This window comes from Dipodomys merriami, unplaced genomic scaffold (assembly GCF_024711535.1).
Source record: "Dipodomys merriami isolate MVZ:Mamm:240054 unplaced genomic scaffold, mDipMer1.0.p SCAF_415, whole genome shotgun sequence".
Classification (NCBI taxonomy): domain Eukaryota; kingdom Metazoa; phylum Chordata; class Mammalia; order Rodentia; family Heteromyidae; genus Dipodomys; species Dipodomys merriami.
The window spans coordinates 594,468-610,807 of record NW_027205771.1 but is presented as its reverse complement, the minus strand read 5'-3'; the positions used below and the strand labels follow the sequence as shown (position 1 = coordinate 610,807).

The 16,340-nt window shown below is 42.3% G+C and overlaps 2 protein-coding genes across 4 annotated transcripts in view; one reads left to right on the top strand and one right to left on the bottom strand.

Moving 5' to 3' along the window:
• Positions 1-6,340, top strand: part of LOC138807201 (retinoblastoma-like protein 2) — a 66,681-nt gene extending 60,341 nt beyond the window's left edge. For both annotated transcript variants that reach the window (XM_069992784.1, XM_069992783.1), the window contains one exon: positions 4,950-6,340. In XM_069992784.1, the coding sequence (XP_069848885.1) occupies positions 4,950-5,120 (171 nt within the window). In that variant the 3' untranslated portion in view covers positions 5,121-6,340. The remainder of the gene's footprint in view (positions 1-4,949) is intronic.
• A 40-nt stretch (positions 6,341-6,380) lies between these two features.
• Positions 6,381-16,043, bottom strand: LOC138807202 (AKT-interacting protein). 2 transcript variants are annotated; one of them, XM_069992785.1, is made up of 10 exons: positions 15,915-16,043; positions 13,388-13,497; positions 11,647-11,852; positions 9,329-9,393; positions 9,134-9,234; positions 8,614-8,702; positions 8,438-8,536; positions 8,245-8,352; positions 7,338-7,398; positions 6,381-7,173 (listed from the first exon to the last, which is right to left on the bottom strand). In XM_069992785.1, the coding sequence occupies exons 2-10, from the start codon at positions 13,427-13,429 to the stop codon at positions 7,066-7,068; spliced, it is 879 nt and encodes a 292-aa protein (XP_069848886.1). In that variant the 5' UTR covers positions 13,430-13,497; positions 15,915-16,043; the 3' UTR covers positions 6,381-7,065. The 2 variants fall into 2 exon arrangements, with proteins under 2 accessions (XP_069848886.1, XP_069848887.1); XM_069992786.1 differs by lacking the exon at positions 15,915-16,043 and adding an exon at positions 15,500-15,567.
• Positions 16,044-16,340: the final 297 nt, after the last annotated feature.

Sequence of the window (16,340 nt, the reverse complement as noted above, 5' to 3'; positions counted from 1 at the left end):
TCCTGGGGTTTGAACTCAGGGCCTGGGTGCTGTTTTTGAGATTTTTTTGCTCAAGACTAGCTTTATATCACTTGCTTCTAGTAACCTTAATCACCAAAAATTTAAAAAATTCTGAAATGTCTTAAAGTGCTTAATGGATTAACTTGCAGTAGACAATGTAATAATAATAATAAAACCACTCATCTGGATGGCAGTGGCTCATACCTATAATCCTAGTTAATGGAAGATCATAGTTTAAGCCATGCCAAGGTAGAAAAGTTGAGCACCTTTCACAACTGAGAGTTCAAGCAGTAGAGCTCCTACCAAGTGTGAGGCTCTGAGTTAAAACTACCCCGGTGCTACTAAAAAATTCAAGAAAGGGCTGGAGGCATGGCTCAATGGTAGAGTGTCTTAGCAAGCATATGGCTGAGTTCAAACCCCACCCCCAAAATGCATTATTGCTGAAGTGACACTAGAATCAGTAAGCTACTTAGTACATGATTCTATTTCTGTTATATTCCAGAAAAGGCAAACTATAGAGACAGGAAACACCAGTGGTTACTTGAGGGTATATAGATGTCATAGGAGGTCATGAAGGAATTTTTTGAAGAAAATGTTTTATAGTATCTACTGTAGTTATACAAGTGATATTTGCCCAAACATGCAGAAGTATACACTAAGAAAGATAAAATCTTATTTAACAAGGGAAACTATTTGGGGTAAGGTTAAGCAAAGCTGGGCACTGGTATCTCATGCCTTAATCCTAGCTTCTCAGGAAGCTGAGATCTGAGGATCTCGTGCTTCGAAGCCAGTTGGGGCAGAAAATTCCATGAAATTCTTATCTCCAGTAAACTACTCAGCAAATGCCACAGTGATGCTGTGGCTTAAGTGTTGGAGTGCTAGCCTTTAGCAAAAAAAATCCCAGGGACAGTGCCCAGGCCTTGGGTTCAAGTCTCAGGACCCACTCCCCCCACCCCCTCAACCACAAAAAAAAGTTAAACAGTCAGAGTAGTGGTTGTGAATCCTACTTCTACAATATCACTAACTGGGTAGATATCAGAAGAAATTTCAACACAGAATTGGGAGTTTCTCCCAACAAGAGATAGATGATTGCTGAGACCAAAGGAGACTATTACAAAAGTAGCAGCCACTTGGGTCAATAGCCAATCTATAACAAACATTTACATTGTACATTGTCAGGAAGAAAGTCCTCTACTGGGGGGGCTGGGAAGGTGGCTCAGTGGTAGAGCGCTTGCCTTGCATGCATGAGGCCCTGGGTTCAATTCCTTAGCACCACATAAGAAAAAAGAAAAAAGCCAGAAGTGGCGCTGTGGCTCAAGTGGTAGAGCGCTAGCCTTGAGCTGAAGAGCTGAGGGACAGCGCCCAGGCCCAGAATTCAAGCCCCACGACGGACCCAAAAGAAAAAAAAAAGTCCTCCACTGTCACACAAAGTCGATGAAGATGGAGACTAATTATCAGTGACAACTTCAGCGGGTGGTACTGCCTGCTGAAGAATATAAACTATTATTACTTAAAAACAGCTGGGAGGAAATACATCAATAGAAGGTTGGCTAGAGAAAGACATACCATAAAAAGATACACATATACTGATGCCCATATATACTGATACGTGAAGATCTAACATCTATATACAGATATTCTATATGGTACTTAAGTATGCCATCTTTTAAAAAAACAACTCACTGATACACAATATTACATTTCTAGGTATAGATCTATTCCTTGAAAAAGAGTAGATGTATACACCCAACCCAGCCTTGTTTAGTAGAAGAATAGTAGGTATTCCTGGAGGATCTAGGATACTTTATACCAATTTCATTTTAGAATAAACACTTACAAATGGCCAGGTGCTAATGGTTCATGCCTATAATCCTAAGACACGTGATTATGAGGATCATGATGACAGCCCAGTCCAAAAGTTTGCAAAACCTCAACCAATAGCTAAATGTGGTGGCACACATCTGTCATCCCAGCTAAGAAAACTTTGATGAGGTTTGTAGTTCCAGGTCAGCTCAGGCAAAAATGTTCATAATCAACTCAATAAAAAAGGCTGTGCATAGTACTGCATGCCTGTCATCTCAGCCATGATGGGAAGCACAGATACGAAGTTCGCAGTCCAGGATGGCCTACGTAATGAGACCCTATCTCAGAAATAACAGAGCATGGCTGGGCATATGGCATGTGCCTGTCATCCCAGCAAGAAAGGGAAGCAGAAAGGAAGACTAGAGCGCAGTTGAGCTTGGGCATCAAGCAAGACTATGTTCAAAACATAAAGGACCCAGGAGCTGGTGACTACTCAGGGGGCTGATATCTGATATCAAGCCACTGTCTGGGAGACTTATCTCCAATTAACTTCCAAAAGAAGCTGGAAGTGGAGCTGGCTCAAGTGGTAGGAAATAAAAAGCTCAGGGGGACAGAGTCCAGTCCAAGTTCCACAACTAGCACAATTAAAACACAAGTATGGTCTAGTGGCTTAAGTATAAGAACACCTGCATAACAAGCTTTAAGTCCAGAGTTCAAACCCCAACACCACCAAAAAATGTACGTTTATAGTCTACTGTGATGTGTAAATGAATTATGACAGAATGTCGAGAATTATATAATTTGTATATGTAGAATTAGCATTGAAGTAGCATCATGAGGTTCATCAGTATGTTAAGCCAGGTTGTCAGTGGCTCATGCCTGTAATCCTAACTACTCAGGAGATCTGAGGATTGCAGTTTGAAGCCAGCCTGGGCAGGAAAGTCTATCAGACTCTTAACCTACCAAAAAAGCTGGAAGTGGCCCTATGACTGAAATGATAAGAGCACTAGCCTTGAGCAGAAGGCAACTCAGGGACAACACCCAGGACTTGAATCTGAGTCCCTAAAAAAAAAGTCTAAGCACGCATTACATAGAAACTTGTCTACGCGTTATATAAGAATATACAATTAAGCCGGGCTCTGGTGGCTCACGCCTGTAATCCTAGCTACTCAGGAGGCTGAGATCTGAGGATCGCGGTTCAAAGCCAGCCCAGGCAGGAGAGACCATGAGACTCCTATCTCCAATAAACCACCAGAAAACCGGAAGTGGCGCTGTAGCTCAAGTGGTAGAGCGCTCGCCTTGAGCTGAAGAGCTGAGGGACAGCGCCCAGGCCTGGAGTTCAAGCCCCATGACCGACAAAAAAAAAAAAAAAAAAAAAAAGAATATACAATTAATATATCTCAAAAATAGTGCAAAAACAAAAAAAGGAGCTGGAGATAATGTCTCAATAGTATGCTTGAATAGCAACTGCAGGAACTAGAGTTCAAATGCCAGTATCTCCAAAAAGAAAAAATTGTGAAACTACATATGCTAATAAGCAAAAGGAACATGATATTTTTATCTAAAACCTCAGATGTGTTTTATTATTTCAAAGTAAAGAATAAAAATGATGGGCTAGGAGTATAGCTCAGTGGTAGTGTGCTTAGTACCTAGCAAGCATAATTCCTGGGGCTTGAAAGAGAATAAAAGAGGGAGAGGGGAGGGGAAGGGAAGGAAATAATTGACTTATGGTCACAGGGGGACTTGAGGGGGAAAGTGAGTGGAAGAGGAGGGGTAAAGGAGATGAGGGGGAGTGAATGTTATAGAGAAGCATTATATGCATGAAAGATTCATGAAACCCTCTAAAAACCATTAAAGGAAAGGAGTTAAGAGTAATAGCGTGAATTTAATCAAAGTATATATGCATGCTATAAATATCAGAGTGAAGCCCCTTTGGACAGTTTATGCTAATAGAAATTTTTTAAAAAAGGATTAGCCAAAAATGAACATGTGAGGATTCATTATTCCTATTTCTCCAAATTTGTATATACGTATAGCATTAGCATTGAATTTCCTAGACACAATGAATATTCTTAATAGGCTTTTTATAGGGAAATATGAAGTACAAATAAATATTAAAATTATAACCAACAAACTGCTAGAGAATGCATACAGCCAACCGGAGAAACTTAATGCTGAAGGCACAGAAGAGCTCCTGCCCATTAGGCAGTGCCTTCCTCCCATCAAGGCTCATGGGAGCCAGAGCACACAAAGTAATTTGAATAGCATCTCAGTTCTCCCCAGGGTAACAGTCGATGGATACCTCAGGGAATTAAGTCAGGCTTAACTTGTGACTGAAGGGACTATCAGTGAAATGATGCTGCAGGAGTAGAGGGGCGGGGGGAGGGGGGCAGTAATGGAGCCTGAACTCAGGGCCTTGCACTGGCTGGGGTTGCTTGCTAGAACTCGAGCCCATGCCCCTCTACCCTATTTTGCTGGACTCTACTGGACTTTTTTTGCCTGAGCTGGCATCAAACCTCAATCCTCAGTCTCCTTTGTAGCTAGGATTATAGGCATGAACATGGATACTCAACTGAAGTGCTATTTTTGAAAAGAAATAATGGATGTGTAAAAGTGATGATAAAACATGGCATTGGAATTTGATGCTCTATGCTGTCTTTAAAAATCTCCTAGCTACTCAGGATAAGATCTGAGAATCACAGTTCAAAGCCCAGCCTGAGCAGAAAAACTCTGAGATTCTTACCTCCAATTAACCAGCAAAAAAACACAGTAGAACTGTGGCTCAAGTGGTAGAACAAAGTCTTGAGCAAGAAAGCTAAGGAACAGCAGCCAGGTCCTGAATTCAAGCCCCAGTACTGGCACAACAAAATAAAATAGCGTAATTTTGTGAACTTCTACATTGTAGACACATACAGTGTATTAAAACTCACCTATGAAGCTTGTTTACAAAAACAGAAATGTTCCACCTAAACTTGAAGGGTCAGCAGTCTTAGCCAGCTGAGAAGTGAAGCTGACAGAATGTATTAGTGTTTCTTTGAGGTAATTCTTAGAGGTAAACTTAACTCATTTGAGGTTCTTTATTAACTTAATGCTGAGATACATGCATTAGCATTTTAGTTTTTCTATCCATTTTTCTCCCACTATAGAGACTAAGAGAAATCAACAGTATGATACGGACAGGAGAAACTCCAACAAAAAAGAGGGGGATTATCCTGGATGATGGAAGTGAATCACCAGCAAAAAGAATCTGCCCAGAAAATCATTCTGCTCTATTACGCCGTCTCCAAGACGTAGCTAATGACCGAGGTTCCCACTGAGGTTAGTCTGTGCTGTTAAAAGCATCTTTGCACTAACTGTTCAGCAGCATTGTTTACTGCTGCTAGTCAGATGCATGCTAGGTGACACAAGTCTTTTCTTTAATCTCACCAAATTACAGCCTGTTAGAAACAGGAAGGGAAGGGATATTTTGGTGAGAAACTGATTTTATTCCTTCCAATATCCTTAGGATATTTTTATTTATCCCAACTGCCTTTTCCTCTCCCATTTAGTGCTTAGTATCAACACTGCTCAGAGTCCAGTGACTTTTAACTTTTTGACAAACCTTTACAAATAACTAGAGAATGAAATGAATTCACATGAGGTCTCTGCTGGTATGTTACAGCAGAAGAACTGTATTTCAAATTCATTCCTGACCTTTTATGCTCAGCACTAGTCCTTATGATAAGGAAAACAAAATTTATTAGTCCCAACACACTCAGTAAGAGTGAGATTTTTATGTTCACAAAGTAGAAGACAACGGAGGTTCCAGGCCCCTAGCTTGAGTCTCCTGCGCCCTCTATGCACTTTCCCCCTTCCCCAGTCAGTAAAAGTTGTGCAATGTCTCAGTGAACCTGTGTATGTGGTGGCACTTTAGGGTGTAAAATGTGTGATTTTGTAACCCAGATTTTGCTACATATTTGTGATGGCACTTTCTACAATGTGAACTATTAAGTACAAAACTTAAGAGGCAAAACAGCCAACATTTTCTTTTGTACTTTCATAAATTGTTAATGCCCCAGAGCCACCTTTTGGGCATTGCTTTAAATTCTCCAGTGTTTGTTTTTTTGTTTGTTATTGTTATATAGGGGTTATCAGCTGACTAAGAAAAGATTTTTAAATTGAGCTAGGGGACTACTTTAGCATGTATAATATCTTCTGGTCTGTTCCTGATAGGTTGGAGAATTTAGATCTTTATTAGTTCATAGTGCCATTTATATTCAGTTAGAAAAGTATTTAACAGCTACTGAATTATCTATACATACCTTTGTTAATCACTATTGATCCAGCAGTAATCTTATTAGGGAGAAAATTCAATTGTAAATTGAATCAGTATAAACAAAGTTACTAGGTAACTTCATATTGTTTTAAAGGAAATATGAAACTTACACTATTCAAGTAGAATAGTGTTCAGCAAAACTATTTATAAAGCCTCTGAAGAAGTTAACTGCTACTGTAATTTTATATGAAAATAAGTATTTTTCAATAAAGCATTTATAAATTAACCTGTTTATATTAAGAAAAGGCATTTAGTTCTTGCATAAATGACAAAGAACAATCATTTATTGGTTTATTTTGTCTACCGAACACATTAGTCATTCATCATTTAAATATCTGACTTCATTAGAAACCGTTTTAACACTTTTTCTTCCTTCTACCATAAAAATACAGTAATTTGCCTTAAAAAAAAAAAACTATTAACAAGCATTCTGATTTCCACTCACTAATGTTTCTCAGAGACCTCAGTTTATATCTCAGTATAAGTCAGTAATACAGTAGGCTCAAGACTGAAATTCAAACTATTTTCCACTCGAAAGTGCCAAGCTCTGGAATCTGTCTCTATATCCATCCTTTCTACATCCTAAGCTGTACAACCAACACAAGTGATTTAAAAACAAGTAGTGCCAATTTCCCATCTGCTCAGTTAATTTAAATGAATGCAACTTACCTTTAGCATTATGTTCAGAAAAATACTTAAGTCTCAAGGTCCCCAATAATTTGGAGTACTGTACTAAATAACCACCCTAAGACACTTCTGACAGAAGTAACGCATTACTTAATGAGAGGTTTCCACAACCTGCTGATGGAACCAATGCGTACATGGAAAACACTGATACCCAGTCACAGTTCACACGGTTTACTCTTCAGGCCTTCCTTGCCATTAGTCAGCTTTAAGTAGGCCAGAGTCCAACAGGAAAGTGCATGGTGCACCAGATTCACCATCTCTTAAGTTGCTACTGTTTTCTCTTCTTTACTGAAAGGCTGTACTGAACCAGGCTTTACCCATGACAGGCCAGCAACATGAACACTTTTATTGTGTTGTTCTTCAGGCTTCTAGGCACAATAAAAAAAAAAGACATAAAAATGATTGGTGAGGAGAGTTCAGGATTGAAAAGACTGGTTTCCCAAACATTATCTGTGTGTTATTTGGTCTCCTATGAAGACATTTTAGAGAAGAAACAGGAAGCGAACCATTTCAGAGTTGGTTATTGACTTACTTTCTGAGTTAGCATCTTCTCTCTGGCTTCATCATGTACAGAAGGATTCCAGGGAGAAAAGCTTTAGGACAGAAAGTATTAAAAACAGTTGGTGGCTTTCTAAATCTATATAACATCTACTTAAAAAAAAAAAGACAATTCTAATATTTAATGAGGAAGAATACTTTGAAAGAGTAATCTTAGTCAGTTATCAACACATATGTTTTTATTTTTGTTTTTTTCTGTGTGTGCCCATTACTGGAGCTTGAACTCAGGGCCTCAGATCTCTCTTAGCTTTCTAGCTAACATCCAGCACCCTATTACTTGAGCCAACATGTGTGTTTTTAGATAGTATCTAATTGATTTTTTCCCATATAACTTTCCCCTAGACTGATTTACTTCAACACATCAGCCCCTGAAATATTTAATGATGAAGAAAGCAAGACACAGTTAAGAGAGTAATTGATCTCCTGAAACTAAGTAGTTCACTTACTAAACCCATGTTTTAGTGCTTACACTATGCTCCCTTCCTAGTAGTGCAAAGACCACCAGAGAGTGAAATCACCAGCCCTTCTTGCTGCTCTTCCCCAAGATCAAACATCAGTGCTACAGGCACCTGCCACACTTACACCATTCAGCTTCCCTCCCTTCCCCAGGTCTGAATGTCTACAGGGTTGGAGTGGTTGGAGAGCTGCAGCTACAACCATTTCCTAGAAAGTCAAGGTCCTCAGGAAGCCAAAGTCACTCAGATATTGTGCTATTGGCACAATGTGCAAATAATGCAAGGCTTTTTTAAGGAAAGAGCCCAGGAGAAATTGAGTTAGATAGGCTATAGGCTAACAGATTGTACATTCTTTTAAGTCCTCATTCTAAGGTCACCGGAAAATGAAGTGCAAAGCATAGTTTATCTAGATGATGTGCCACTTACCTAATTGCATAGGGGTCTTCGATTTTAGGTTGGTCAAACAAGCGAGCAGTACACACCTTAACACTGTCAACCACTTTATTTTTAAAAAGGTGAACATCCTTTTCATATCTGTGTTAAACATTTAGATAAAGTTAGCAACTCAGTAAACTTAGCTGCATTTTAACATTTAACTTAAATAACAAAAGTTACATACAGTACTGCAGCCTCTGGGTTTAGGGGGTTTGTTGTATCAATCTTGTAGAAAACTCTCCTGGCATACATTAAAACTTGCCAAATATGATTATGGTTCCGCCTGAAGAGAAACAGGGTGTGATTACTGATGCTCACTCCTGCCATCAAATGTCATGAAAGGAACACTGATGTACTAACCTCCATTTTGCAAATGCTCTCTTCACATCCAGTTCACCTGAGGTGGGATCAACTAGCGGGTGGAAGACAGGAATATCAAACACCAAGCGCTGTATTTAAAGAGACAAGTCCTTTTAACGGAGGTGGTAGTGCTCATTAATTCCCTAGAGATGGTAGTTACCAAAGAAGCCTCAAGACAAGTTGGCACTTATTCTGTTTAAAGTTACAGAGCTGTCCCAAGACAGGTGAAGTAGCCATTATTCCGTAAAACTAAAGTGACCATGTCCTCAGTCACAGTGAGAACTGCCACACATGCCCCAGGCTCACCCCATGCAGAAAAGGATGAAGCTTCAGGCAGATTACAGTGTCACAGAAAATGCAACAAAGCATCAAATCCTCCAACTACAGGGAAAACGGACTTCTTGGCAAACTGGCCATTAAACATATTAGGTGAGGAAAAGAACCAAGAAATCTATAGGCCCTTTAATTCCATCAGAGAATGGAGCACCACAAATTAGGTCAGACTGTATCTCCTACTTACTGGACAGTCACCATCTGGATAGTTATCAGGGATATAAACTGTGAACTTGAACACACCATCTTGATAAAGCCCATGCCGTATGAATATCACTCCAAACCACACTGCAGGAAAAAAAAAAATCAACATGGTAAAGGCCTAAATACATGTTAGACCAACTGTGCTAAAAATTCAGAGCAAATCAAATCCTTATCTTACTTAATGCGGAGCGGTAAGATGGCTGCACATAGACTCCTGGTAATTTCTGCTTCACAACCAAGGTACTATAAAAGGAAAGCAGCATAGTAATTATATGTCAAAGACACAAGTAAATCAAAACATTCACATTACTTTTCAAGGAGTCATCCCTCACAGGGAAGCTGATCTCCAAGTCATCACAGTCTCTCACCTGCCACAACTCTGGAAACAGACCTGATCACTACCACTTACCATACCAGCTTAGTAACCAACCCCAACAGAGGACTCCAGATCGACACACAAAGGATGAGTGACTTTGTGACAGAGCTCACATACATTCAAAATTGTTTTTACTATTAATACAACAGTTCCCTTTGGGGCTTCAGAAATTCATACTAATTTCAGCAATTTAGTTATATTAAATAAAAATTAATTTGGAAAAGAAAACTTACAAATGTTCTATCACTTAGGTGTCCTTTTGAGTCTGACTCATCAGATCCCATGACAGAGGGCTGTGTTTATTTAGATAAGTGGTGTTGCTTGAAGGTAGGCATCATGTGTGTTCACACTGTATTCTGCTCCCAAATAATGCCCCAACTCAAGATGCCTGAATTCTAGGGGCCTTGTTAGAGTAGGGGGCACAGTGGGTGTCAGCGCTAAGACAAATGTCCTCATAAAGGCTTTGCTGGGACCTAGTGACCCACTGACAACAACCATGCTGTTCCTGGTAACTGCAGCCGAACTGTGATTCAACCTCAAGAAGTACAGTGCTGACCTATGCCCTTATAACACACTCATCTGCCAATCCGGAGAAGCCTTTTATTGACTAATTGCCAACACATTTTTAAGCATAAAGTCATTTATTCCATTTTGAAGTCACTAAGGTTAAGAATGTCAACAGCAGCATGGCCTAGAAGATGTATCAAACTACAATGAGGTTTGCCAGCAAAGGCAATTTTGTGTTGTAGCACACAGCAAACAATCACAATAGGAGCCTGTCCAGCTCACTGCCCAGCCCCAAGCACAAGACCTCCATTATAAAGCTGAAAGGACCATTGCTACCAAGTCATACCCAGCCAATGATGCTGGGACCTCAGACCCTATGACCATTATCACAAGAGTACACTGAGGGAGGCACCCAGGGTTCTTTTACAATAACTGCGTACCACCAGGAAAAATTTTTTTTCAGCCATCATGGAGCTTGAACCTCAGGGTCTGACACTGTCCCTGAGCTTTTTGTTCAAGGCTAGTGCTCTACCATTTTAAGCCACAGCTCTGTTTCTGGTGGTTAATTGGCGATAGTTTCACAGATTTTCCTGCCCAGGCTGGCTTTAAACTACAATCCTCAGATTCAACCTCCTTAGTAGCTGGGATTACAGGTGTCAACCACCAGGGCCTAGCTACCAGAGGAGTTTTTTGTTTTTTGGGTTTTTTTGGGGGGGGATCCGGTCGTGGGGCCTGAACTCTGGGCCTGGGCGCTGTACCTCAGCTCTTCAGCTCAAGGCTAGCGCTCTACCACTTGAGCCACAGCACCACTTCCGGCTTTTTTTTCCTTTTTGGTTATGTGGTGCTGGGGAATTGAACCCAGGGCCTCGTGCATGCAAGGCAAACACTCTACCACTGAGCCACCTTCCCAGCCCCAACCAGAGGAGTTTTTAAGTGAGAGAAGAACGGATTATCTAGACTTTGTCCCTTTAACAAATGATCCAAACAAATGCTACCTGAATCCACTGTGCCTCCCTATGCCAAGCACCGTGTTATCACTAACAACTCTGAACAGATGCTGAGGTCCCCTCCTTCTGTAGAGACAACTTCAATACAGGTGCAGATATAATCCCAAATCCTCAACTCTCTATCATTGCAAAGCCCTGCCTTGCAAATCATGCCAAATAAGTCATACTCCTAATAACAGACCTTCAGTTATGAAAACAGTTTTAAGTATACTCCAAGCCAGCAGTTCCAGTTCTTTCAATTGCTGATCCTTAAAGTTTGGTTTCCCAACACTTAATTCCCTATGATCTCTTCAGCCTGTCAGGATGCCTCCTACAAGATAACCAAAATGGAGCCCAATCTTCTAATGGGTCTGACCCAAGAAAGAAAAAACTGCCACCCTACTACTGCCCAATGGGAAAAATGCTACCTCATACCAAAATTAAGTTACCAAGTTCCTGAGTTAATATATGTTCTCCATAAATCTTATATCTTCTTCTTCCACTCCAAAATGGAGAAAGAAAGGAATGAGTTTGAACTTCAAGATTAAATTCATCAATTGGAATAAATTTCATTTTTCTCCTTCAAAGGGTCATTACACTGAACCCAGTAACCTGTCAAGAACTTACAATTCTGCAAGGAGAGAATATTCCAGATAGAAGGGTCCATAAGAAGCATGTGTGCCATTTGTTGACTGTGTTCCTGGGGCAGGCGATGTCGGCTTTGTTATAGGCAAAGCATTTTTGGGAATAGAAGGCAGCTGTTTTTTTGGTGCAGTTCGTGGAGGACTGTTTTTCACATCCCCTGTCAATGTCTTCTCTTCACCATCAGATCTCTATTCAAGATGAAGTTGTTCGTTAGGATAATTCTCCACCCCTCCCCCAGGATAATTCTTAAACCATAGAGTATAAAAAAATTAGAGAAATCATAGAGTACAGTATTGTTCACTCCATGACCACCAATGCTTTTTTTTTTTTTTCTGGTACTGGAGTTTTTAAATTCCAGGCCTGGGTGCTGTCCCTGAGCTTCCTTTGCTCAAGGCCAGTGCTCAACCACTTGAGCCATAGCTTCACTTCCAGCTTTTTGGAGGTTAATTGGAGCTAAGAGTTTTATGGATTTTCCTGCCTAGGTAGGCTGGCTGGCTTCAAACTGAAATCCTCAAATCTTAGCCTCCTGAGTAGCTAGGATGGCAGTTTTGGCTTACGTTTAGGGCTTTGTCTAAGCCTTCTAACAACCAAAATCAGTCAGGATGACTTGCAAGCCCTTTAACAGACATACATAGAACAAATAAAGCAGGACCATTGCATTATGCCCAAGAAGAGGCCACAGGCTACTGACTACTAAGTCATTAGATAACTGTTTGCTTGTTTTTGTGGTGGTATGGGTTGAACCCAGGCCCTCATAATTTAAAGATAGGTTCCCAGTCCCCATTAGGTAACTAAGACTAGAAAAGTTTCTTTGATTATATAGAAGCTATATAAGAGGAGACATGACGGGGGTCACTTACTACCTGACATCAGCATTTGTACAGAATCAAAAAAGAAGGAAGCAGAATAAAAAATGGAAGCCATTCTCTCACTTGCTTTGGTCTTGCGCCTAATGGGGTTGCTTCCAATTGGGATATCAGCAGCAAACCCTCATCCTTTGTCAAAGGAAAGGTCAAAATGAGCCAGAAACTAATTTGCCATCTTGTTTCTACTTCCTAGGCAGCAGTCCAACTAAAAGCTGTTTAAATCATTTTGTAAAAAGAGTGGATTATAGCTGGACACCAGTGGCTCATACCTGTAATACTAGGTACTTAGGAGGCTGAGATCTGAGGATTGCACTTTGAAGCCAGTCTGGGCAAGCAAGTCTGTGAGATGTTTATCTCCAATTAACCACCAAAAAGTTGGAAGTGGAACTGTGGCACAAGTGGTAGAGCCACTTAAAAAGAAAAAGGATAACCATGGTATATTCTTGGAGGTATAATTATGGGTTATTTTTATTTTCTTCTGTTTGCACATTTGAAGCTTTCCCAAGAGAACAATGTATTTGTTTTAAAGAAATTTTATTTAGAAGAAAATTCAAGTCTGACTTGACCAATATTGAAATTACCTTTCCCAAAGCTTCTCTTAACCATTGAATCTACTACAGTGGTATAACAAATTACATCATGTGTACATATATAATCTAAAACATCTTAGAATTGTGATTATCAGAATTTCTATTCAATCAATGAGCAATCTCATCCTGAGAAACTGAGAAGATAATTATTATACAAACCAGGTAATTTTGCTAACAGGTGACTTTGAAAGATAAGTATTCCTTCTGACCCTTTTCCTGGCATGGAAGCAAATGACTTTCCTCACACAATTTATTAATTATACTTACTTTTCGTACAGAACTTGTAGACATGCTCCACAAAGGGTTCATAACGTGTCCTCCAAAAAAATTCAGTGGTCTGTGTCATCCAACTCTTCTGTCCTCACCATTCACTTTACCTTGAAACCAGAGGGAAAACACAAATATAGCAACACTAACAGTTAAGACTTCAAGTAAGGGTTAAAAACTAAATCTGATATCCTGGAGTTGCAATATATTTTTTTACAAAAGCTCGGGAAATGTTTTCAGGCAGCTTCCTTCTGTACCCCCTCTTCTTTGGGCTCCAATGAGAGAGGCTAAGATCTTAGCCTCCTGAGTAGCTAGGATTACAGGTATGAGCCACCTTCACCAGCTGGGCTCAAATCTTCTTTCACCTTTACATGTATACAAAAATTTATGCACGAGAGCTGGGTGTACTGATGCACACCTGTAATACCAGCATTTGGGAGTCAGAGGCAGAAGGATTTTGCATTTGAAGCAAGTCTGAGCTACATGACAAAACTCTATGAGGCTGGGGGAGAGCTTTGTGTACCACATCCCTGGCCAAGACTCAGAATAATTAGTGACACAGTTCAGCTTTAGTGCCAGAGTTAAAGATACGAACTGCAAGAGTTGCTGCTAGCATAGTATCATAGTAGCATAGATGTTTAACTAGAAATCAGAATTAGAATGTACTGCACTCATCTACACAAAAGTTCTCTTATTGTTCCCAGGGTCACAGGAACAAATGAAGATCTAAGGTGGCCAATTGAAGAGAGATTTAAAATGAGTTGTGTCAAGCATACTAATCATTCTCTCTTGCAAAACTATTAGCCACAGAAATAAGGGGAAGAAAAGAAAAGGACAGCAGAACATACCCATGTCAGTAAGGAGAAAAGGCAGATACTGGAGTCCTGTCTTGGAACTCTTTACAAGAATAGGCATTAAAGAGCTGCTCATAAAACATAGGAGGACAAGGAGTGCAAGAGCTAGATACTGCTCAAACACTAATTTTCCTCTGGAAGTTTCAAGTAGTGGATAACAAAGCATGTCTCAAAGGTCAAAAAACCAAGTGGGTCAGTACTCATTTAACAGGAAAAAAAAAAAAAAAAAGCACGAGGAAAAGCAGCCAACCCCAGAAGTGAGAACAGAGATTTCCCCTGCTCTGATGATTCCCCCAGACTCAGCTGGGCTTCAAGAGCTCTCTAAGTAGAAAAAAACCAAAGGTGAAAAGGGTCAAAACTTAGCAACTTCTGCATAAATTTCTAAGAAGCACAGCCTTAGGTAATTGGCAGTAAATGTGTTTTCTCTCAACAGCATATTCTATCCACCTGTGGGTACCAGCTCTCCCATACCTGTCCAGTGCCTATTACTGTTTGCTTTCCATGAGACAATGCTGCTCTGTAATTAACTCAGTTCTTCCACTGCCTGTTGACTTACATTAAGTAGCAACTCTGTCTTTAAAGATGACTACAACCCATGAAAAAATTAGGACACGAAAAATGGGTCCAAATGAGAACCACCCTGATTTTCAGGTGTATCGACTGTCACCTGACACACCTGTCCAGACGGGAGACCTGCACTTCTGTAGTACATTTACTGGAACAAAATTCCCTTTCAATCCTACACGTTACCATCTATGATTCTGTCCTTAAGAACCCAATGACAAACTTGCTCTCAGTTCGTATTTTCAAGCAGGAGGCAACATCTGCTGCCACCCAGCTCACTGGTTCCAAACCATCAAGATCATGAGAAAACTAGCGCACTATGCGGAAAACAACACAGTTTATCAGATGCCTTCTCAGGCACAGCATGACGTGCTCCGAGGAAGGACACAGTTGGGAGACATCCTTGTCCGTAGGGAATACTTTCAGAATTTCTGCTGGTTCGGCCCTGAACCAAACAGTGGCGTTTTTCTATCCATAACACGGCTGAGAAGTCGGAACCTCCGGCCTATGCCTGGCAGGACCCAAAGGAAACGTAGCTGCTGCTGCTGCTAACATCACCCCCCGTCCCCACACACACACCCGGGCTTAAGAGATTCCACGCAGGAGCGATACTCGGAAAGAGCCCCAGCCTGGGACAGGCGCCCGCGCCGGGGGCAGAAACCCGTCACGGAGCACGGAGAGAATCTGGACAAACCTGTCCCGAGGTGATGCAGGGCGGGGGCCGGGCCCGGCCTCCCAGCGAGTCCAAGGCCGGCGGGGCCTCCGCCAACCTGCGCCGAGGGGCCGGGAGACCTCCCGGGCGCGGCGGAGCCCCACGGCGCTCCTCACGCCCGCCCCTGCGGCCGGGGACCCGGGGGGAGGACCCGGACGCGGCGAGTCGTCGGGGCCTACCTCTCTCCCCCAGGCCCACCCGGCCCAGCCCACGCACGACTGCGGGACGGCGGGGTCCGCCGCGCGGCAGGTGCCGGCGAACCCGCACAGGTGCCGGCCCCGCCCCCGTGTCCCAGCGCGGCCGCCGTCGCCGGGCCGAGAGCGCCGGCAGGGCAGACAAACACCGCGCCCGAGGCCGGTGGCGGCCCAGGCTCAGGGACTCTCTGACCCCTGCATACCTGCCAGCCGGCGGGGCACCGCGCCTCACCCCGGTGCCTTCAGTGCAGAGGTCCCGGCTGCCGAGCGCCGCCGCGGCGGGACAGCATCTCTAGCCGCACCGCAGCCCAGCCTCTGCCCGCTCCCCGCCCCGCCCTGCCCTGCCCTACCCTACCCTCGGCTTCGGGCCCCGCCCCTTACCACGCCCTTCGGCTCGGACGCTTCCGCCCAGACTCTCCTCTCCAAGTGGCTCCCATACCTGTCTATCAAAAGCGCTCTTCCGGAGGGGTTGGAACGACAGCACCTCGGCCTACCAATCAAATCGGCTCCGCTCGGGTGGGGCCGCGCTTGACCCTCCCCTTACGTAACAGCACAACCAGCGAACTGTCAGTCAAGGAAGCGTGGGCCCCTGGGGAAAGGATGGGGCGGAAATAAATAAGCGCTGGGAC

Excerpts from the sequence above, each read along its gene's own strand:
- LOC138807202 (XM_069992785.1), bottom strand. The coding sequence starts at position 13,429 with ATGAACCCTTTGTGGAGCATGTCTACAAGTTCTGTACGAAAA. Across the intron at positions 9,235-9,328 it reads ATCTTACCGCTCCGCATTAA|TGTGGTTTGGAGTGATATTC; the intron begins GTAAGATAAGGA and ends TTTTTCCTGCAG. Across the intron at positions 8,537-8,613 it reads AGAGCATTTGCAAAATGGAG|GCGGAACCATAATCATATTT; the intron begins GTTAGTACATCA and ends GTTTCTCTTCAG.